Source organism: Clarias gariepinus, chromosome 13 (genome assembly GCF_024256425.1).
Source record: "Clarias gariepinus isolate MV-2021 ecotype Netherlands chromosome 13, CGAR_prim_01v2, whole genome shotgun sequence".
NCBI classification, from domain to species: Eukaryota; Metazoa; Chordata; class Actinopteri; order Siluriformes; family Clariidae; genus Clarias; species Clarias gariepinus.
This window is the reverse complement of record NC_071112.1, coordinates 31,093,465-31,115,470: the sequence shown is the minus strand read 5'-3', so window position 1 is coordinate 31,115,470 and position 22,006 is coordinate 31,093,465. Positions and strand designations below refer to the sequence as shown.

Sequence of the window (22,006 nt, the reverse complement as noted above, 5' to 3'; positions counted from 1 at the left end):
GAAACCACCAATATAATGATTATATTTATAATAATTATATAATACACGCGAGGCTTTGTTTGTCGTTGGTCACATGATTAAGGGAACTGACGCACGCCTTAAAGCGAGACTTAATTCGACACACTCCCTTTTGCTCGATACAAGCTTTGGAACTTCTGTGTCACAGTGACATTACTACTAGAGCTATGAATCCTCAATTTGGTTCAAATCGATGTTTTTTAGGCAGTAATGTCAGTTCAGTTCTTGATTTGTCTCAAGCAGTTATATTTCGGCTTAAAGTCTTTAGTACCTGTTAAAGTATCTAATATGGAGTGAAATCCTCTGTAACTTGTTTTTGTTTAAATTTCATTTTTCCATTTCCCCTGGTGAACTTCTGTTCCAGTCCAGTAGGTGATGATATTGCACCAAACGCACATAACATCAAAAAGAATAAAAAGTTTTTTGTTTTTTTTTTTAGCTATACTCTTACAAAAAATTTAAAAAGGAAGATTGAAACGTTTGGCATTTTCTAAAGAAAGCTATGGAAGATATGAACATAGGAATTTATTCATTTGAGGGAATTTAACATTTAAAAGTTTAAATAGGATCAATCGAAAACTGAACCACCGATCAGAATGGATTGAATCAATTCAGTCATTTGCATAACAGCAGAAATTATCCTTAACATTAACGATAAATGGATAAAAATAAAGATGGCATCTTTTAATAATTAACTCTATAACATAATTAGGCATTAAACCACACATCGGTCCAACTGTGGATCACATTTTATTGTTATAAATATCACATCTTACAAAAGATTTTTTTAAAAACGGTTACAAAAAGGAATTGTAGTAAAGACAAGACGTCGGCTATGTTCAGCCTCAACGTTTAGATTGTTATTAGTGCACTGAGGGCTCCGACACTGCGCACATGTATAAACGTATTCATACGTTTAATTTGGGCCTCTTTGGCTTTATTTTAATTAAAAAAACAACAACATGAAAATACAGTAGAAAGAAATGAGGTATAAAACAAATGTACAAAACTAAACAAGGGGGGAAAAGTCACCTTTTTTTTCTTACGGGGTTTATAAAGACGCAGGTGGCTTTGGCGACGGCTGAGACAGGCGTTCGTTTCCCAACATGTAGAAAAAAACTTATAAATCCCCAAAAATTAGCACCATGTAACAGTGGCTCTGTTATTACATCCTCCCTGAAAGACAGAAAACAGCCAGGTTAGGTCACGGAGGATCAGGATCAGAGCCGACCCTCTCTCATTTCAGTTCTGCCACAAAACACACTCGTGTTCTGGGAAATGCTTTGAAGCCTTTGTGTGTGTTTTTGGGTCTGTCATTTTTCATTCACTCACCTTTATTAGCATGTCAACACACACACACACATACACACACACAACCCCATATTTTACTTACGATAAGGTATTTGTGGGAGTCAACAAAAGCAGTACAGCAGTACAAAAGGTCACTTCATGAAAATATTTGTATCTTTTGTACAAGTAAAAAAAAAACATATACACGTCCTCATATCACAACCGAAACTCAATAACATCTCTGTATTTTAAACCTCTCATAAACATAGGCTGGGACGGTCAGTCAGAGCTCGACTACAAACAGAGGAAGAACTTCCGTACGTAAATGTATAAACCGCACCTTATAAACAGCTGGACGAGGCGACAGTGATGCCGTACAGGTGTGAACGCTGATCAGGCAGGTACTCGTCTGTAAACTGGTTCGAGTCTCGACTTACACCGATGACTCCATCCCTGCAACGGTAATGACGAGTGTGAGAGAAAGAACACCCAGAAATGTACTAATGTGTAACGTTTCTGAAAATATAAAACATCTAAGGTTTTTATTATTCATACATACAGTTTAAGTTTTTCATTCCTTGTGTGGTCTAATGTAGTTTAACTTACCTTTGGTTGAACGCTAATGCCATGATTTTTATTTATTATTTGTCATATTTTCTCATTTAAAATTTTTTACACATTTAAAATCAATAATTTGAGTAGCACCTTATGATCTTCGTAACTTTCTCATAAACCCTGCAAAGTTATACTATTGGAATTAATAGGCTTAGATTGTATAATAACTGGACAAACGGCTCAGTGGCGCCACCTGTAGGTTTTATGAAGCTTTCTGGTTTTGAAGCTCAGCTGTAGGACCTCTGATCGGTTGCCATCTTGGCAGGAGTCGACTTTTCCACAATCCCCGGTTAATCCATAAATGGGCAAATGACCAGAGCAAACGACTCAGTTAGCACCCACAAACTAGCGAGCTATGGCAGCTAACCTTACGCTAACGCATTTGATTGAACTCCGCCATCCATACCCTACATGTCATGCTGTGTCAACTTATACATTTCTTGATGTAAGTTTAACTTCACCGATTCCAGTTAGCTGGTTAGCTAAAGTAATGCTGTCACTCAAATCAGCCACGCCCCTAATTATGCATAATTTTATGACTGAATATAATTGTAGCCGATGTGTTACATAAAAAATTGACCATGTTACAGTCGTCATGAATAGGAAATCAAACACACGATTTTATTTTTGTTGTAAATTTAAGCGTTTTAACACGTAGCTCTATAAGGATTGGTGCATTTTGGAGCCAGCCCCCAGTGGACATTTAAGGAACTGCATGTTGTTGTTTTTTTTTGCCGCTTTGTGTTGGCTTCATTTTGGTCAAAACGTCTCGTATTGTTTATTGAGAAATCTTCTGTAAAATGTTTCTATCTTGTGTAAGATATTTTTGTGGCTACTTCTCAGTGCAACATCAAAACCTTTTGTTCAGCACATGTTAGTGGTCCGAGCTCTCTTGAAGCCCCGTTCCATTACAGCATCACGTAATCATGAAGGCCATATGTCAGCCAAATGCATGATCTAAAATATGCTCAGAACTTTAAATAGTGTTCATGACACTACGTGTGCCTCGTACAGCTTTCTCAAAGCGTCACCGATGTGCTACGTGTGTACCTAAACCTAAACCTTTACCCAATTTTCGGTTACTGATGATGATTTTAGGTCGTTAGATTTAGTGATATAATTAATACATATGATTATTGATTGTGATTGGCTGGCTCATTACCTCCTCCAGTCTGTGTAGTAGAAGTGATTGGCGTAAAACACCATGCTGAACGGATAGTTCAGGTTGCTGTTAATGACGCGTCGCCCCGTCCCGTCAGGCGCGATACACTCCAAACGCTTGGTTCCTTTTATAACACAAAACCAGACAGGTTGTTTAATCTTGTGTAAGGCACTTTTCTCTCTTAAATACAGTACTGTGCAAAAGTCTTGAGCCCCCCGTTTCATCATACTAAATTAAATTAAATGATGTACATTAAATTAAAGAAATGGGCACACATGTTTTACTCTATTTATCCATCTAGGAACCTCTGTAGTCCAACTAGGGCCTGTGGAGGCCCCATTATTCCCATTTTTACAACCTCAGTAGGACCTCCAGTTAACATGCACACACAGTCACACACTATGGGCCATTTGGGAATGCCAGTTAGCCTAATCTGCATGTCTTTGGACCTCTTACCACTGTGCCACCATATTTTACTCTGACAGGCTGTAAAGTGCCTAAAGACACAATAAAAAAATTGCTTGTTTTTGTAACAACCACAACAACGACCTCATTTCCCCTCTCGTCTGTTCAAACCACTCAGCTTTCAGCATCAGCAGTAACTAATCACCTCCTGATCATCTGTCATCATCTCCACCTGTTTCTCACTGGGTCAGGACCTAAGTTTAAGATGTTTTTTTTTAATGCTTAAACGATTAACAAACAAGACCATTCTTTAGGAAGCCTGGAGAACTATTCCTGAAAAATACAGTAAACAAATACAGTACTGTACATCATCATACAGTTACACATACGCTTCGTTGTAAAGATTAAGGCTTATAAAAAAAGTCTTCTTTTTCCTAGAAGACACTAACATTTAGACGTGAAATAAAAAATACGGTTTATATAGTACCTGCATCAGCCCAGCAGATACGACGCGTTGTAGGGTCTATCGTCAAAGCATTAGGGAGACCAATGCCGTCCTGCACCAACACCCTCCTGTTCTGGCCCTCCACGGTGGAGCTTTCGATTTTTGGTGCTTCCCGGTTCCAGTCGGTCCAGTACAAAGTTCTGTAGCAGGGCAAAAAACAAATTTTCATGCTTAAACTGTGTATAATGTCTCTGTACTTAAAGTTAAACAAGGAATTATATGAAACAGCAAACATGACTTATTCATAAAGGAATAAAAACGAAGGAGTCTCCAGTGTTAGTGGGAAATATAAATAATTAATTTAAGGAAAATATTCCAATCATTAATTATTTACCTAGAACTCCTAAAAACCACCCACACTATGATCTAATAGTGAGGACATCCGGATACGACTTAACTGTATACAAACAGACTCGGCATTAAAGCAGCAAAAAAAAGAAAATATTCACAGTATCAGGCTTTACTAGGCAATGCTTTCAAAAGGTCTGGAATTTAAATATATACAGCCCTCCAAGACATAAACTTAGGAGATGAATGTAAACTACTATACACACACACACACACACATGCATGCTCACATGCTATTCTAAACGCACATGAGGTTCGAGTTACATTCCTACACATGTGCTGATGGATCTCTATGTGATAGAATGTGTGTGTGTATGTGTGTGTGTGTGCGCGCGTGTGTGAGTGAGTGAGTGGGAGTAACTTTCTGGTCCTCCCTAAAGACAGGACACTCACATCTGCACTCGCGACTCAGCTTTTGATCTACTTCCTCGCTCTCCACTTCCTTCTTGCTTTTGATTTTATTTCACTCGAGCAGGATGGAGTCAGTACCAGATCGTGCTGTATAGCGCCTATGGAATCATATTTGACTAAACGAGAGACGTTTTGTAAGTGTAAGTGTGCAGGAAGTAAGTGAGTGTTAAAACGTTTACCCTGAGAGAGAGTCCACCGTGATGGCTCTGGGGTTAACCAAATCCGTGTTGAACAGAACGCGCCGGTCGCTTCCGTCCAGTTTGGCCGTCTCGATTTTATCGGGCGTGCTGTCCACCCAGAACATCTTCCTGCGTTGCTCGTCCACGGCTAAACCCTCAGGGCTCATGAGGCCTTAAAAACAAACTAGGCGTTATTCTCATGAACATATTTACTTAAATAAAAAAATATATATTTTAGTAAAAACTAAACAAAACTATTTTAAGGTGCTGTTTTTTTTTAATCAGTGTAAAAAGTATTACAGATTTACTTCAATCATTAATATATTAAAACTGCAACAGACATACAGTAGGCTTTTAATACTAAAATGTGTACATAAATATCTCAATATTAGACATAATTTTTTCTTTTTAAGGGAATGCGTTTGGACAATCTAAAGATTTCCTGTTAATTTTTTTTTAATCTTTTTTTTATTATTATTTTATTAATTTAAAAACCAATTAAATTTCTCCCCCTATTGTGACCTCATACAAGAAGATGCTCTCGCCTGTCTTGTTTCTGAGCTTTGCTGTTCTGGAGGGTCGTGGCTCTGCTGTAGCGCATTTACATAAAAGGAGTCTGAGGGTTATTTCAGCTGGAGCATTATTCACATGCACAGATTTAAGTCCTGTGTTAACGTGTTGAGGAAAGTAAAATATTTGACCGAAAAAAAATCAAGTAAAAATACATCGTTAAAAATCTTATAAAAATGTACAGTAAACAAAAAAAAATAAAAATAAAAATAATAAAACGCTCTTTTGCAATTTGGTCTGTTCGTTCATTAGCTGGAAGAAAAAAAACAATCCCTGTTTTTTTTTTTTTTTCATTTTAAAGAAACCAACTAGATTTTCCCCCTATTGTGACCTCATATAAGAAGATCCCTTGGTCTGCTTTGTTGCTCAGTTCTGCTGTTCTCTTTTGGGGGGTGTGGCTCAGCTGTAGTTCATTTAAATAAAAGAAGTGAAACAGAGGGAGTCTGAGGTATATAAATTGCACTAATCTAATGGGTACGTTAGCCGGAGCATTAACACTTTTTGTTTTAAGCAGCTACTACACACTACACACACTGTATTTGTTCATTCATTTTCCACGAAGCTAAACACTGTGCGGTGTTTAAACATAGATCTCGAGCTCAGCGTTACCGGTGTTTATGAGAATCTCAGGCTCTGCTCCATTCTCCAGAGCGGCTCTGCTGATCGTCCGTCCAGCCAGATCAGTCCAGTAAACCTTCCGTTCTTTGCAGTCGTAGTCAATACCGACCACTATGGAGCCCTAATGAGCACACACACATTCCGTGCATATGATTCTACAGCAAGGAGCTTAAATCCAAGAGATACAGTATACCATGAGTGAATGAATGAATTATTGAGTGGTGTCATTTTTCAGATCATTAATTACGCATGAATAAAGAGTGTGAGAATCTCACATGCAGGGCGAGAAGCACCGAGGATCTCTCCTTGTCCATACGCGTGCCGTTGAGAGGAAGCGCTCCAATCTGTTGGCCTTGAGCGTAGAGCAAAGTAGTGCCTGATGGGGGAGGAGTCACATCTGGGCGTGGCAATGGACGCATAGTGGGCGGGGCCACCGTTGGTATACCTAAACGACACACATACATAAAAAGTCATAAGTAAATGTGAAAAATACCAAGGAATGGGATGAATGACAAAATAAAAAATAAAAATCTAAATCAAGACAACAAGGAATGCAGATGTTTAACATCTGGATGCTACCCCAAAATTGCATTTTAAAAACTTTCCAGGGCAGCACTTACATGCGGGTTTGACTCGGTCGTTCGAGCGTGTCCCGGGAACTTCTCGGCCATCTTTGTCTACACACCAGCAGTAACTGGACTCGCCGTAACACTGCACCGGTGTGAACTCGCCCGATGCGTCACACTGGGGAAGAAAATGTTCCGGACCTGGGCGGCCTCCGTAGTGCTCCATAAGACTGGCCCGCCAGCGCTCACACACTGTCTCCGGACGCTGGGTCGGAACTGGCACCACTGCATGATGGGGAAAAAAATTCGGATCTCACGTTTGAGAACTTACAAAAATGATCTAACTGTAAAGTTACTGGCAAACTAAGCCATGTTAGAAATATTATCTTAACTATGGAGCAATTTGTTATTACCAACTTAAGATTAATACATAATAAGAACACTACAGTATAAAGAAACTATTTCATCAGATTGGTGAGTCTACCTGGAGCGTCACAGTTTCTAGGTGGGGATCCAGGTGGGGTACGGGTGCCTGCTCTCTCCTGCCCTCTACTGTCCACACACCAGCAGTGTCCTGTAGAGCCGTGGCACTGTTGAGACCTGTACTGTCCCTGCTCGTCACACTGAGGAACGAAGGCTCCCAACACAGGCAAGGCGTCTCCTCGGCCCTGTGCTCGGTCTCTGTGCTGCTCACACAGAGTCTTGGGACGTTCTACACGAAACATGGAATCACACAGATTTTATTTCTTGCCAGTGTTTTTCTGACTCGATATAACATCCATGCTGCGTACAAGATCTGTTACTATTTAAGCCGATTAAATGTTTTGCACGCCTAAGAACAAAAAAAAATCTATCAAATGTTAAGGTGTTAAGCATTTTAGCAGAGGTTTACACACTACAGCACTCCAAACAAATAGAGTGGATTACGAGCATAAGAAATAATGGAAACTCAAATATTCGTTCCATAGCCCGAAAAAATAAATATATAAGAATAATTGATACAAAATATAAAGTAAAAATAAAACAAATTACCCTGCACTTTACCTTTAAAAAAAGTAAAAAATAAATCCCGACAGATAAATGTTTCCGTTTATCCGCACAGGCGCTGTGTGAGTGTGTGTGTGTGTGTGTGTGTGTGTGTGTGTTTGGGCCTGTCGTTATGTGTGTGCGCGCACGTGATTTGACACTGTGACACTGTCAAATTACGCGCACACACACATACCAACAGGCTGAGGAAGAAAATGCGTGCACGGGTGTTGATTATACCAGTAAGAGACGCGCACTAAAACCCAGCAGGGGAGACAATTACCCACTTCCCACCGTGTAGCAAGAAGTGCATGTGTACCTGGAGCGTTACAGTCGGTAGGGGGTGTACCAGGGGTCGTACGTGTTCCTGCTCTTTCCTGCCCCCTATTGTCCACACACCAGCAGTGTCCTGTAGAGCCGTGGCACTGTCGTGACCTGTAGTGCCCCTCCTCATCGCACTCAGGGACGAAGGCTCCCACCGGAGCGTCTCCTCTGATATGGACGCTGTCTCTGTGCTGCTCACACGGAGTCTTAGGACGTTCTGCATCAACGACCGCATCCAAAAGAATGAGAGAAAGAAAAAAAATAGAGATTTTATTTTCATTATCACATTCTCACTATTGTAAATATAAAACAAAATAGTGAGTTGATTAGAATCACATGACTTCCTAAACATGTTGAAGGGCATGTTTTTATATCTTTCTATCTTTGCCAGTTTTAAAATTACGGCTCTAACAGCGGCTAACAGCAGAACATTAGAGAAACATAAACTTCGGAGAAATTTAAAACAACTGATGTATATACCCGGAGCATCACAGTTGACAGGTGTGGCACCGGGTGGTGTTCGGGTTCCTGCCCTCTCCTGCCCCCTATTGTCCACACACCAGCAATGTCCCGTAGAGCCGTGGCACTGTTGAGACCTGTAGTGCCCCTCCTCGTCACACTCAGGGACGAAGGCTCCCACCGGAGCGTCTCCTCTGATATGGACGCTGTCTCTGTGCTGCTCACACGGAGTCTTAGGACGTTCTGCATCAACGACCGCATCCAAAAGAATGAGAGGAAGAAAGACATCACATAATATTATTATAAACATAAAACAGAATGACGAATTACTGTAAGAGTCGATTAGAATCACATGACTTCCTAAACATGTTGAAGGGCATGTTTTTATATCTTTCTATCTTTGCCAGTTTGAAAATTACAGCTCAACCAGCGTCTAACAGCAGAACATTAGAGAAACATATATATACCCGGAGCATCACAGTTGACAGGTGTGGCACCGGGTGGTGTTCGGGTTCCTGCCCTCTCCTGCCCCCTACTGTCCACACACCAGCAATGTCCCGTAGAGCCGTGGCACTGTTGAGGTCTGTAGTGCCCCTCCTCATCACACTGAGGAACAAAAGCTCCTTCCAAAGGCGAACTATTTACTCCTGTGCGTACGCTGTCCCGGTGCTGCTCACACTGAGTCTTGAGACGTTCTGCAAGAAGTCGGTTTAGACGGTTTATCACTTTGATTTGTTGACAAGATTTATCAAAACGGTCTTTAATAAATTTGTGCTTTAATACGGAACTGTGCGTGTGCGGACATGTTCTACTGAAGAAAACACAATGAAAATACTCATAATCGTTGGGCCCTGCTGAAGAGGAAGGCGGGACAAAAAGTGCACAACAACACAGATGTGCAAGTGCAGCACCCATGCAGATGTACAGGAACAACATCTGGACAGAAGCCAGAACAGAATAAATTCCCAGAATTGAGGAAGAATGAACTGCCTAAATAAACCCATTTCTCAGACCATAAAACCGCAAGATAAAAACAACGCCAATCGTTCTGCAGTGAGGAATGGCACTGACTGGGTTACACAAAGCGGAATACACCTTGGACGGGGTGCCAGTCTATCTCAGGGTACATAAGTATGCACACATACTATGGGCAATTTGGAAACAACAATTTGACTAATCTACAAGTCTTTGGACTGTAGGAGGAACACGGGGTTACCCAGAAGAAATCCCCCAAACATGAGGAGACCAAGCACACAACCCTGAGGTGCGACTAGAACCTTTGACCAGGAAAGCGCGAGGCCGCTACTCCACCATACTGCGTACAACTTAATCCAATGTGTTTACTGAAACAAAACCAGTTCCTTTACCATCTGGCCCTAATAAAAGTAACTTTGATCTTTTCCATCTTGCCATCTTGATCTGATAGTACAGTCAACCAAACATGCTTGGCACTTTTCTAACACGCCATAGGACATGTAGGATGTTACGTGCTTAACTGTATAACACAGTACACCTATCTTGAAACATCTGCAGTCATTATGTTATATTTCTACACACATTTCCCCGCCCCCTGTTTACACACCACCCACTGGCTCTCAAACTTCAAGATCTACAAGTAACTGGTGAAATAAATTCCGTTTAAAAATTAGTTCTTGAAATCACTTATAGAGAAGTGATCGTTAAGAAGAATTACATCCAAGTTCTCCCAGTACTACAAGTCTTACCTGGAGCGTCACAGTCAGTAGGTGTGGATCCAGCTGGGGTGCGGGTACCAACTTTTTCCCGCCCAGTACTGTCCACACACCAGCAGTGTCCTGTAGAGCCGTGGCACTGTCGAGACCTGTAGCGTCCCTCCTCGTCACACTCAGGGATGAAGGCTCCCAGCACAAGTGGGGCGTCTCCTCGGCCCTGTGCTCGGTCCCTGTGATGCTCACACGGAGTTTTGGGACGTTCTACGTGAAACGTGGAATCATACAGAAATTATTATTTATTTATATTTAGAACAATTAAATGTTCTGCACGCCTAAGAACGACATAAAAATCTTCCTTGATGTTGGTGCTAAACATCATAGCAAATTTTCAGGGGGAAGTTTAGAGCACACAAAGTAAACATAAAGACTGATGTGTGTACCTGGAGCGTCACAGTCGGTAGGGGGTGTACCAGGGGTTGTACGGGTTCCTGCTATTTCCTGCCCCCTACTGTCCACACACCAGCAGTGTCCTGTAGAGCCGTGGCACTGTCGTGACCTGTAGAGCCCCTCCTCATCACACTCAGGGACGAAGGCTCCCACCGGATCGTCTCCTCTGATATGGACGCTGTCTCTGTGCTGCTCACACGGAGTCTTAGGACGTTCTGCATCAACGACCGCATCCAAAAGAATGAGAGAAAGAAAGACATCACATAATATTATTATAAACATAAAACAGAATGGCGAATTACTGTAAGAGTTGATTAGAATCACATGACTTCCTAAACATGTTAAAGGGCATGTTTTTATATCTTTCTATCTTTGCCAGTTTTAAAATTACAGCTCTACCAGCTTCTAACAGCAGAACATTAGAGAAACATAAACTTCGGAGAAATTTTAAACAACTGATATATATACCCGGAGCATCACAGTTGACAGGTGTGGCACCGGGTGGTGTGCGGGTTCCTGCCCTCTCCTGCCCCCTACTGTCCACACACCAGCAATGTCCCGTAGAGCCGTGGCACTGTTGAGGTCTGTAGTGCCCCTCCTCATCACACTGAGGGACAAAAGCTCCTTCCAAAGGCGAACCATTTACTCCTGTGCGTACGCTGTCCCGGTGCTGCTCACACTGAGTCTTGAGACGTTCTGCAAGAAGTCGGTTTAGACGGTTTATCACTTTGATTAGTTGACAAGGTTTATCAAAATGGTCTTTAATAAATTTGTGCTTTAATACGGAACTGTGTGTGTGCGGACATGTTCTACTAAAGAAAACACAATGAAAATACTCATAATCGTTGGGCCCTGCTGAAGAGGAAGGCATGACAATTTGTGCAGAAGTGCACAATAAAACAGATGTGAAAGGGCAGCACCCATGCAGATGTACAGGAACAACATCTGGACAGAAGCCAGAACAGAATAAGTTCCCAGATTAGAGGAAGAACGAACTGCCTAAATAAACCTATTTCTCAGACCATGAAACCGCATGATGAGAACAACGCCAATTGTTCTGCAGTGAGGAATGGCACTGACTGGGTTACACAAAGCGGAATACATCTTAGACGGGGTGCCAGTCCATCTCAGGGTACATAAGCATGCACACACACTATGGGCAATTTGGAAACAACAATTTGACTAATCTACATGTCTTTGGACTGTAGGAGGAACACAGGGTTACCTTAAAGAAATCCCCCAAACATGAGGAGACCAAGCACACAACCCTGAGGTGCGACTAGAACCTTTGACCAGGAAAGCGCCAGGCCGCTACGCCACCATACTGCGTATAACTTAATCCAATGTGTTTACTGAAACAAAACCAGTTCCTTTACCATCTGGCCCTAATAAAAGTAACTTTGATCTTTGCCATCTTGATCTGATAGTACAGTCAACCGGGCATGCTTGGCACTTTTCTAACACGCCATAGGACATGTAGGATGTTACGTGCTTAACTGTGTAACACAGTACACCTATCTTGAAACATCTGCAGTCATTATGTTATATTTCTACACACATTTCACCACCCACTCACCCACTGGCTCTCAAACTTCAAGATCTACAATAAACTGGTGAATAAAAATTCTGTTCAAAAATGAGTTCTTGAATCCACTTATAGAGAAGTGATCGTTAAGAAGAATCACATCCAAGTTCTCCCAGTACTACAAGTCTTTACCTGGAGCGTCACAGTCGGCAGGTGTGGTACCGGCCGAGGTGCGGGTACCAACTTTTTCCCGCCCAGTACTGTCCACACACCAGCAGTGTCCTGTAGAGCCGTGGCACTGTTGAGACCTGTAGCGCCCCTCCTCATCACACTGGGGAACGAAGGCTCCCAACACAGGTGGGGCGTCTCCTCGGCCCTGTGCTCGGTCCCTGTGATGCTCACACGGAGTCTTGGGACGTTCTACATTAACCGTGGAATTATACAGAAACTATTATTTATTCATAATTAGGACAATTAAATGTTCTGCACGCCTAAGAACGACAAAAACCTTTCTTGATGTCGGTACTGAACATTAGAGCAAATTTTCAGGGGGAAGTTTAGAGCACACGAAGCAAACATAGAGACTGATGTGTGTACCTGGAGCGTCACAGTCGGTAGGGGGTGTACCAGGAGTTGTGCGGGTTCCTGCTCTTTCCTGCCCCCTACTGTCCACACACCAGCAGTGTCCCGTAGAGCCGTGGCACTGTCGAGATCTGTATCGCCCCTCCTCATCACACTCGGGGACGAAGGCTCCCACCGGAGCGTCTCCTCTGATATGGACGCTGTCTCTGTGCTGCTCACACGGAGTCTTAGGACGTTCTGCATCAACGACCGCATCCAAAAGAATTAGAGAAAGAAAAAAAAACGAGATTTTATTTTTATCACATTCTCACTATTGTTAAATATAAAACAAAATAGCGAGTTGATTAGAATCACATGACTTCCTAAACACGTTGGAGGAAACCGGCATACTGTTGAAGGGCATGTTTTTATTTCTTTCTATCTTTGCCAGTTTTAACATCCTGGCTGCCCTACAAGGTGCTAACAGCAGAAAATTTCCTACAAGCATGTGACCTGGGGTATCATATAAACCTTGGGCTTCTTAAACATCATACTGATCATGAATCTAGACCTTAGTGAAATAACTACTGATGTATACTGTATACCTGGAGCGTCACAATCGACAGGTGCGCCACCAGGTGTTTTTAATATTTATGCTTTAATATGGAACTGTGTGTGTAGATGTGCATGCACGTCTGCCAATGTTCTACTGAATAAAACACACAGAAAATATACGAATAACATATTGTTTTATGCGAGTAACTTATTGTTGAAGTGGAAGACTTTGTGCACAAGTGCATAATAAAGCAGATGTGCAAGAGCAACACCCATGCAGATGTACAGGAACAACACCCAGAAGAGCAGCATCTAAAAGTTCATCCAACTCTGCTAGAAACAAGCTGAAGCCAACCTTGTCCTGGACAAGAGCCAGCAAAGAATAAACTTGACTTGAGGAAGGATGAACTGCATAAATAAACCTACTTTTGGACCATGAAACTGCAAGATTACGGATGTATTGCAGAATTTGCAAGAACATCAGTTCAAGCCCTACCACACTTGCTAGTCTTAAACTCTCTTGCTATCCCAGTTGGGTTAGCAAGAACTCTCCTAGTGGCTTGTTTATTCAGTATGTCTGCACAGACCAGCGTAATTGTTATTGTTGTCGTCGGCTACTCCTGTCGATTGGTTGCCACAGCGCACCATCTGATCTGCACACCAACTTGGCACAGGTTTACACCGGATGCCCTTCCTCATACAACCCTCCCACTTTATCCGGGCCTGAGACCTTGGCACTTGGCACCACATCCGGTGGGCATTGGTTTGGGCATTGGGTTGGAATTGATCCTGGACATAGCGTAATTGTGAATAATGAAATACAAATTGGATTTCCCTACTTGTTCAGTTAACAATATTTTAACCCCTCTGCTAGTAGGCAGAAACTTCATGATTTAAAAAAAGATTCCATCATTGCTACAAGGCTTGTCCCCAGACAAGTCCAATACTTATTGCAGAGGATAAGGAGGAAGGACCGATCCAATGAAGAGAAACTAACAACTTCAACTCTAGCAAAACTGGCAAGACATCTTTAAAAAAGTGAAAATGTATCTACCCTCTCTCCTCCCTGTCTTACCCATGGGAATTCTTGAAGCTCCAGGAAGGTGGCCCAAGAAGTTAGAAGAAGAAAACCCAAAATGTAAAGCAATATCATGTGGAAGTCTATTTAAAAGATTGAACCCATGCAGCTTGACCAAAGCCAGCTGAAAGATGAGGTCAGGAAGGTCATAATCAAGTCCTAAGAGCTTAATAGAAAGTCTGCTTCTGTAATGATGTCCAGAAGCTAAATGTATTCAACCTTAACCTAACAGTGACTAGGAAGGTTCTGTGAGTGCACATCTTGCAGTTAAACTAAGTGTTGGAGGTTCTAACAAAGACAGTCAGTTCGACCCTCCATGACCTTTGCTGATATGGAACGTCTTTCAGGGTACACAAGCATGGACACACTACTAAGATGAATTTTGTTTAAAACCTTGACAGAGAAGTGACGATGCAGGTGGTGGAGTTCACCTAGTACTACTAGTCTTTACCTGGAGCGTCACAGTCGGTAGGTGTGGTACCGGCTGGGGTGCGGGTGCCAACTCTTTCCTGTCCGGTACTGTCCACACACCAGCAGTGTCCTGTAGAGCCGTGGCACTGTCGAGACCTGTAGCGCCCTTCCTCATCACACTCAGGGATGAAGGCTCCTGGCGCGGGGACACCATGCGCTCCGTGTTGCACGCTGTGCCTGTGCTGCTCACACTGAGTCTTATGACGCTCTGAATGAATAGTAAAATAATCTTACAAAAAAAACTACAAAAACTTACAAAAGCATGTAAAGTATTAACTTTACATTATGATTCTGTGACCTGATCTGTTTACCTGGAGCGTCACAGTCGATAGGTGTGGTACTAGGCGGGGTGCGGGTGCCTGCTCTTTCCCGTCCCGAACTGTCCACACACCAGCAGTGTCCTGTGGAGCCGTGGCACTGCTGAGACCTGTAGCGCCCCTGTTCATCACAATCAGGAATGAACGCTCCCACCAGCGGCAAACCACCAGGACTGCCCTGGACGTCGTCTCTGTGCTGCTCACACTGAGTCTTAGGTCGCTCTGGATGAACTACAGGCACGAGACAATGATTGGAAATTAAAAGAGGAGAAAAGATTAGATAACATTACGGTAGATTCACTCTAAATAGATATACAGTGGAACCTCAAATTACGAGTAATGCGGTTTTACGAGTGTTCCACAAGACGAGCAAAGATTTTTACGAGCACCGAGTATCGTGTATTATGCATGCGCTTCTTGTTCGGATGCCGAGCGTCACATGATCACAACTGAGCCAACATTTTTTCTCTTTCTTATGCTGCGGAATTGTGGGTAATCGTCTCCCCTGCTGGGTCTTAGTGCTCGTCTCTTACTGGTATAATCAACATCCGTACACGCGTGCCAGACACACACTCTCTGCCTCACACAGAAACTCTGCTCTGTCGCGATTCTTTTCAAAGGTAATGTGCCGGGTTTTTTTTGTGTTTTTTTACTTTACAGCAGTGATTCCGTTAGTATGCGCTCACGCAAATGTGACTAGCGCTCCGTTAAAGTGTGTGTGTGTTAACAGAGAGACTGTTTTATCGGAAAGATTAGCAAGGAACATCGCTAGTCACACTCGCGTGAGTAAAAAAAATAAATAAATAAATAAAAAATGAACCGGCACAATACCTTGGAAAAGAATCGCGACAGAGCAAAGTTTCTGGCAGAGATTGTGTGTCTGGCGCTGTGTGTGTGTGTGTGTGTGTGTGTGTAATGTGCGTGTGCACACCCACACACCCACACACACAGCGCCTGCGTGCACAAATGGAAACACTTATCTGTCGGGATAACGTACGAGTACGAGTGTTTTGTAATACGAGCCCGCTTCCGGAATGAATTATGCTCGTAATCCGAGGTTCCACTGTACAGTAGACTTCTCATTATCTTTGCATGTCCGAGCATCACTCAATAAATATGGTTCTTATATATCGAAGCCGTTTCTTGAGAATCCTGCATGGTGCTGTTAAAGTTTATGTATGAGGTGGATCTAATCAGAGCTGTAGCTGAGTCAGCCAAGCATGTGGAATTATTCTGATTTATATACTTAGAATGTTAAATATGGCTTCGTGATTTCACCTAAAGTGCTTATGCTGTCGTTTCTTGGCAAAACTCCTGGACTGTTATTTTTAGCACTGGGCTCTGATCTACTTAAGCGGGCAGAGGCTCATGTTCCTAAAACAAATCTACAAGATGAGGTTTGACGTTGTGTCATTTTAACTAATAAACCCCTTAACAAACAGAACAAAGAATCGGTGGTCTTCGGCCAACACCCCACCCCCCACAAAAAAACTGCCTGCATAGTTCATAAAATATGTAGAAATTAATTTTGCATTTGGGTTTCCTCTGTGATTCACATTTTTACACTAAATCAGCTTTTTAAGGTTTATTTCCATTACAACTGACACGTATATGAGCATGATGCCTTTAACTGCATCATCTTCAAGGAATGTAACCACATACTTCATTTCTCTACTTAAGTACATATTTCACTTATCTGTACATTACTTGTGAAGTTTCATGAAGTTACTATACTGTACATCACCTAACCACAGTGATGTACAGTATAGTAAATGAGTGACTTGCTTTCCCTCTGAGACACGCCTATTAACATCACAGGTGTTTGAAATGTGAAGCGGAGCTGGTTGCCGATGGTGACGAAATTGACATGTTCCCAATCAGGACTACTACTTTGTGAATTAGAACCATCAAAAACTGTAACAAAATAATAATGACATAATCAGGATTAAAAAAAAATAAATAAATAAAAAACAGTTCTGCACATATCTAGTCGAGACCTACTATACACTTAAGTGAGAGGAACCACAGCTGTTTTCCGCCCCCACACTGGGCGTAAACCCAAAGAAAAATACAGATACTAATATCTAGAGCACTAAACATGAGGTATTACAGAATAGCAAGGTCATATGGAGCTGCTCTATTTTTACAGATGTGTCCAGAGAGCTAATCCGCAATAAACCTTGTCTTCTCCGCATTATCGTATTTAGACAGAGCTAGCGGGTTCGGTTCAGTTAGGAGATAATGTGTCTGGTATGGGAAGTCCAAAACTGGTCAGGATGCAAGAATCAGAGCAAAACATCGCATAACTAAGATATCATATTGATAAATGGACTAAAACAGCAAAAACTAAGTATCTAAAATGGACAAACTGATTTATTTCTTGTCCATGATTATCCCAGGGTTATGAGAAAAATCTCTGCTTCTTCGAGTGTACTGGATCTCATCACCATATGACCGTAATGAGAAAACAACATACACCATGGAGTAACTCATCCCTCTGTAACCTCTGGCCACCTTCACCCTCCACTTTCTTTTCATTAAAACCATGAAAAAAGACCTAGAGTGAAGAGACATATGAACTGAACAACAGTGATTACCAATGATACCCCAGTAAACTGGTGACAGGATCTTTGCCATCCATGGCTCATCCATGCCCATGGGGACCAAAGGCCTGATCCCAATGCAGCACAAATTGCTGAAAAAGTCAACACTGGCCATAACAGAAAGGCACCAGCAGGGAAAGAGCCTGAGGTCGCCCACCCGGCCTCCAAACCCATAGATCTCAATCCAATCAAGTACCCGAGGGATGTACCAGACAAACAAGTCCAAACCAAGGAGGCCCCGCCCCGCAACCCACGGCACCCAAAAGATGTCCTGGTAACAAACACCACAGCATTCCCCCAGAGGCCTTGCAGAGCAATGTACCCAGAGGTCAGAGCCACCCTGGTGTCACGAGGGAAACCTAAAACCTAGGTGTTTGTTTTTGTTAATGGTTTTAATGTTGTGTCTGATTGGTGGATGTGTTTAAAGAAGATGAACTGCTGAAACTTAAATATAAAGAATTAAATGTTTTCCTTTAGCCCATGAAGCACTTAATGTGACCAATCAATACAGCTAGAAAACTCTAGATAGCATGTATTTTTATTTGACTTTTAGTTTATGGCCCTCTAAATGTAGCGTCTTTTGCCGATGTGTGCTACTGGGCCTGAAAACACACAGGAATGCAATGTTTGTTGAGCTTCCCCCAGGGTTTCTTGCCACATAGGAGACAACACTGCTCTTCTTACACTATTGTTTTCTCATGTTCTTGCTTGACTTTGTTGCTATTTTTGCAAAAGTTTAAGAGTCTAAGAGGTTTGCATGCCTTCGAATGGGATTCAATTTTTAAAAGCACTTTTTTTTTGTCTAAATAAGAGTCTTAGAGACCTTAAAACCACAGTGCTGCTGAATTTTCATTACACGGGTTATATGGTGGACGATTCGCAATACTTGACAGCTACTAATGAAACATTATGGGGGAAAGAAGACTGGCTTAGTGTGTTAAGGCTCTGAGTTTAGATCAGAAGGTTGGCGGTTCATGCCCCAGCTCAGTCAGGTTGCTGCTGTTGGGCCCTTGAGCAAGGCCCTTAACCAGTACTGTATATGTGACAAATAAAGGATTAACTTAACATGGGAAATGACTTGTTCCTTAGGAGTATGACAATCAGCATTATTTTACCTCTTATTAGGAAGCAACATTATATAGTTTCTATAATAGAAAATATCATGGATGAACTTGGTTTATGAGGGCCACCTGTCCTTTATTACTTTCCCAGAACACCACTCCCCCAGTGTTTGGTTGGGATTTCTGTAGCACTCAATAACAACCAGCATGGTCGGAAGGCACCAGCTCATTGCCTTACGCATCTTCCAGAGTAGCTTCCTTCGGAACAGTTCTGGACCACTGGCTCTGGATGTTCACTAAAGGGTGTTCAGTTTTTTTTTCCCAATTAAAATAGCTAAAACACTGGCGGCAGCTTAGTGGTAAGCGCTGTCGCCATGTACCTCCAGGGCTGGGCGTGCAAATCCCATTTCTGGTCCAGTGTTCCCCATATCCTCCCTGTTCTTGGTTGGGTTCCTAACAACATTCCAAAGACACGTTGTGTAGGCTGATTGGGTTTTCCAAATTGCCTGTAGAGTATGAAAATGGGTGAGCGTGTGTCTGCTTCTTGCCATGCGCTGGGTTGGCTCCTGCGTTCCCTGTGTTAGGCAAAATTATTGGCTGTGGTCAAGAACTTCTTCTAAAATAAGAAGGCATTTATGTCTGTGGCGAGGAAAAGTACACAGTGGCATGCCAAGGTCGACCGCGTTACTAAGTGTTTTCGTTTATAACCATAGAATCTCCACAGTCAGTTCCATACTGTATTACGGGTACTCAGGTAGGTAATTATGAAACGAGAGCATGATAGGCCGTCAAGACTGCGCTACAAATTACTGTTGACCGTCGACCAAGAGATTAAGACTGGCTTTTAGAAAGGCTTAAATTTTAAGTAGGAAATAAGGAGTCATATATCTGGCATGCTTACCTGGAGCGTCACAGTTGGTGGAAGGGGTCCCAGGTGGGGTACGGGTTCCTGCTCTCTCCTGCCCCCTACTGTCCACACACCAGCAGTATCCTGTAGAGCCATGGCACTGCTGAGACCTGTAGCGCCCCTCCTCGTCACACTGAGGAACGTACGCTCCGATCAGTGGCAAACCATCCACCTGATTCTGCCTCTGTACACTGTCTCTGTGATGCTCACACTGAGTCTTGGGGCGCTCTGGGAACAGCGACATGAAAGACATGGATCTTGATTAAAAAAAAAATTAAAACTCACACCGATCATCAAAGCTTGTATCACTTTATCTGTTGTATACCAGGTGTAAAATGGCTGTAATGGTTAACGCAAGTATTCAGAAATCATAAATCTTTAAAGAGCAGCTGGCATCGGGAGTGGGAGGAGCCCTTGTGCCCTACGTTCCTTGTGCCAGGCTAAATTGTTGGCCGTGGTCATGAACACGGGATGCTAAAATAAGAAGGTATTTATGTCTGTGGTGAGGAAAAGTATACAGTGACATGCCAGGCCTGACCGCGCTACTAAGCGGCTTCATTTGCTAACATGGAATCTAATGAAAGTGAGGATGAAGTCCAATCCTTTTAATCTGTTTCATGCTACATTAAATCAGTTGCAGAAGACTGACCTCGAGAAAGAAACGGTCTCAATTACAGCCACTAAACGATCCCTTTAATTTCAAGGAGTTTAAACGGGAAAACGTGAATATAATTTTCAGGGCTACGCTATGTCTTGAGAACGCTTGATTCTGATTAGTCAGAGAGTCTTTTTCCATAACGACATTGCTTAGATTGTTGACGTGCTGGTGTGAATCTGTTCACTTAAACACAAACAATGTGTGTACCTGGAGCATCACAGTTGGCAGGTGAGGTACCCGGTGGCGTGCGGGTGCCTGCTCTCTCCTGCCCCCTACTGTCCACACACCAGCAGTGTCCTGTAGAGCCGTGGCACTGTAGAGACCTGTAGTGACCCTCATCATCACAGTCAGGGATGAAGGCTCCCAACCCTGCTTCATCCTGCACCCTGTCTCTGTGCTGCTCACACTGAGACTTGGGACGTTCTAAAAGAGTCAAATATATTAAATTAGTAACATCCAAACCAACCAGGGATACGAGCTCGATTTCTCTCTTCGCAGCTGATAGGCTGGATCTCATCACTTTCTGGAACCTACATGAGCTAAGACTGGGTTTCAATGTTTCCTGTTAACAAACCTAGAAAAGTTGAAACATCTGGAAAGTTGCGGTCTATTAATTATAATTGCTGAGACAATTATCCTGATCCCACATGATGTTACCTGGAGCGTCACAGTTGGCAGGTGGGGACCCAGGTGGGGTACGGGTTCCTGCTCTCTCCTGCCCCCTACTGTCCACACACCAGCAGTATCCTGTAGAGCCATGGCACTGCTGAGACCTGTAGCGCCCCTCCTCGTCACACTGAGGAACATACGCTCCGATCAGAGGCAAACCTTCCACCTGATTCTGCCTCTGTACGCTGTCTCTGTGATGCTCACACTGAGTCTTGGGACGCTCTGGGAACAGCGACATGAAAGACACGGATCTAAGACAGATCTACAGCATATCTGTTGTACACTAAGTTCAAAATGGCTGTTATGGCTTATTGTATGTAAGTATTCAGAAGAAATAGATGTTTAAACACTGACCGGGCTGACGGTGGCAGTGGAAGCCATCGCCGTGGAATCCAGCCTGGCATCGGCAGTCGAAGGAGCCCGCGGTGTTGGTGCAGGAAGCATGATGGTGGCACGGATGGTTTCGGCACTCGTCGACGTCTACCATCGGAGAGCAAAAGATCTGATTTTAGACACTTTGATCAATGAGTACAGCACTAATTAATCAGGACGTGGTTATAAATCCGAGCACTTGATTAGAATGTGTTGTGTTATTCCTGAGAATTTACCAAGAAGCCTGAAATCAATCGAGTCATATTAAAACTGTGAGAGTCCTTCATGAGGACAGAAGGAATGTCTTTCTGAAAGAATAACCGGAATACGTTAGCTACTTGGCAATCCATGGGATGACGTGTGCAGCGTACAGTAGGTGATGGAGGTATTAGCTTTAAAGCTGAACTTTAGAATTCTGATCAGTCTTACAGATGAAGTGAGAGAGATGCACAGACTACAGAACTAAACCAGTGCTGCATAATAAAAAAATGACATAAAGGTTAAATCCCTGGAAACATTTCACCACTAAGGCAGGAACGCATTAAGCAAAGTGACAGCAGACTAACTGGAAGATAGATGGAAGAACATTCTACAC

The 22,006-nt window shown here is 42.7% G+C and overlaps 1 protein-coding gene across 3 annotated transcripts in view; it reads right to left on the bottom strand.

Moving 5' to 3' along the window:
- Positions 1–749: 749 nt before the first annotated feature.
- The window catches only part of nid2a (nidogen 2a (osteonidogen)), a 41,348-nt gene continuing 20,091 nt past the window's right edge, over positions 750–22,006 (bottom strand). The window contains exons 11-33 of one of the 3 annotated variants that reach the window (XM_053510351.1): positions 21,394–21,519; positions 21,028–21,261; positions 20,578–20,793; positions 19,707–19,940; positions 15,136–15,372; positions 14,805–15,032; positions 12,757–12,978; positions 12,352–12,579; positions 11,103–11,330; positions 10,628–10,849; positions 10,221–10,448; positions 8,964–9,191; positions 8,518–8,739; positions 8,033–8,254; positions 7,172–7,399; positions 6,742–6,972; positions 6,397–6,566; positions 6,113–6,242; positions 4,934–5,105; positions 3,978–4,135; positions 3,086–3,209; positions 1,649–1,761; positions 750–1,194 (exon numbers count right to left, since the gene is read on the bottom strand). In XM_053510351.1, the coding sequence (XP_053366326.1) occupies positions 1,650–1,761; positions 3,086–3,209; positions 3,978–4,135; positions 4,934–5,105; positions 6,113–6,242; positions 6,397–6,566; positions 6,742–6,972; positions 7,172–7,399; positions 8,033–8,254; positions 8,518–8,739; positions 8,964–9,191; positions 10,221–10,448; positions 10,628–10,849; positions 11,103–11,330; positions 12,352–12,579; positions 12,757–12,978; positions 14,805–15,032; positions 15,136–15,372; positions 19,707–19,940; positions 20,578–20,793; positions 21,028–21,261; positions 21,394–21,519 (4,400 nt within the window). In that variant the 3' untranslated portion in view covers positions 750–1,194; position 1,649. The remainder of the gene's footprint in view (positions 1,195–1,648; positions 1,762–3,085; positions 3,210–3,977; positions 4,136–4,933; positions 5,106–6,112; positions 6,243–6,396; positions 6,567–6,741; positions 6,973–7,171; positions 7,400–8,032; positions 8,255–8,517; positions 8,740–8,963; positions 9,192–10,220; positions 10,449–10,627; positions 10,850–11,102; positions 11,331–12,351; positions 12,580–12,756; positions 12,979–14,804; positions 15,033–15,135; positions 15,373–19,706; positions 19,941–20,577; positions 20,794–21,027; positions 21,262–21,393; positions 21,520–22,006) is intronic. The other 2 variants (XM_053510352.1, XM_053510353.1) reach the window with 2 other exon arrangements.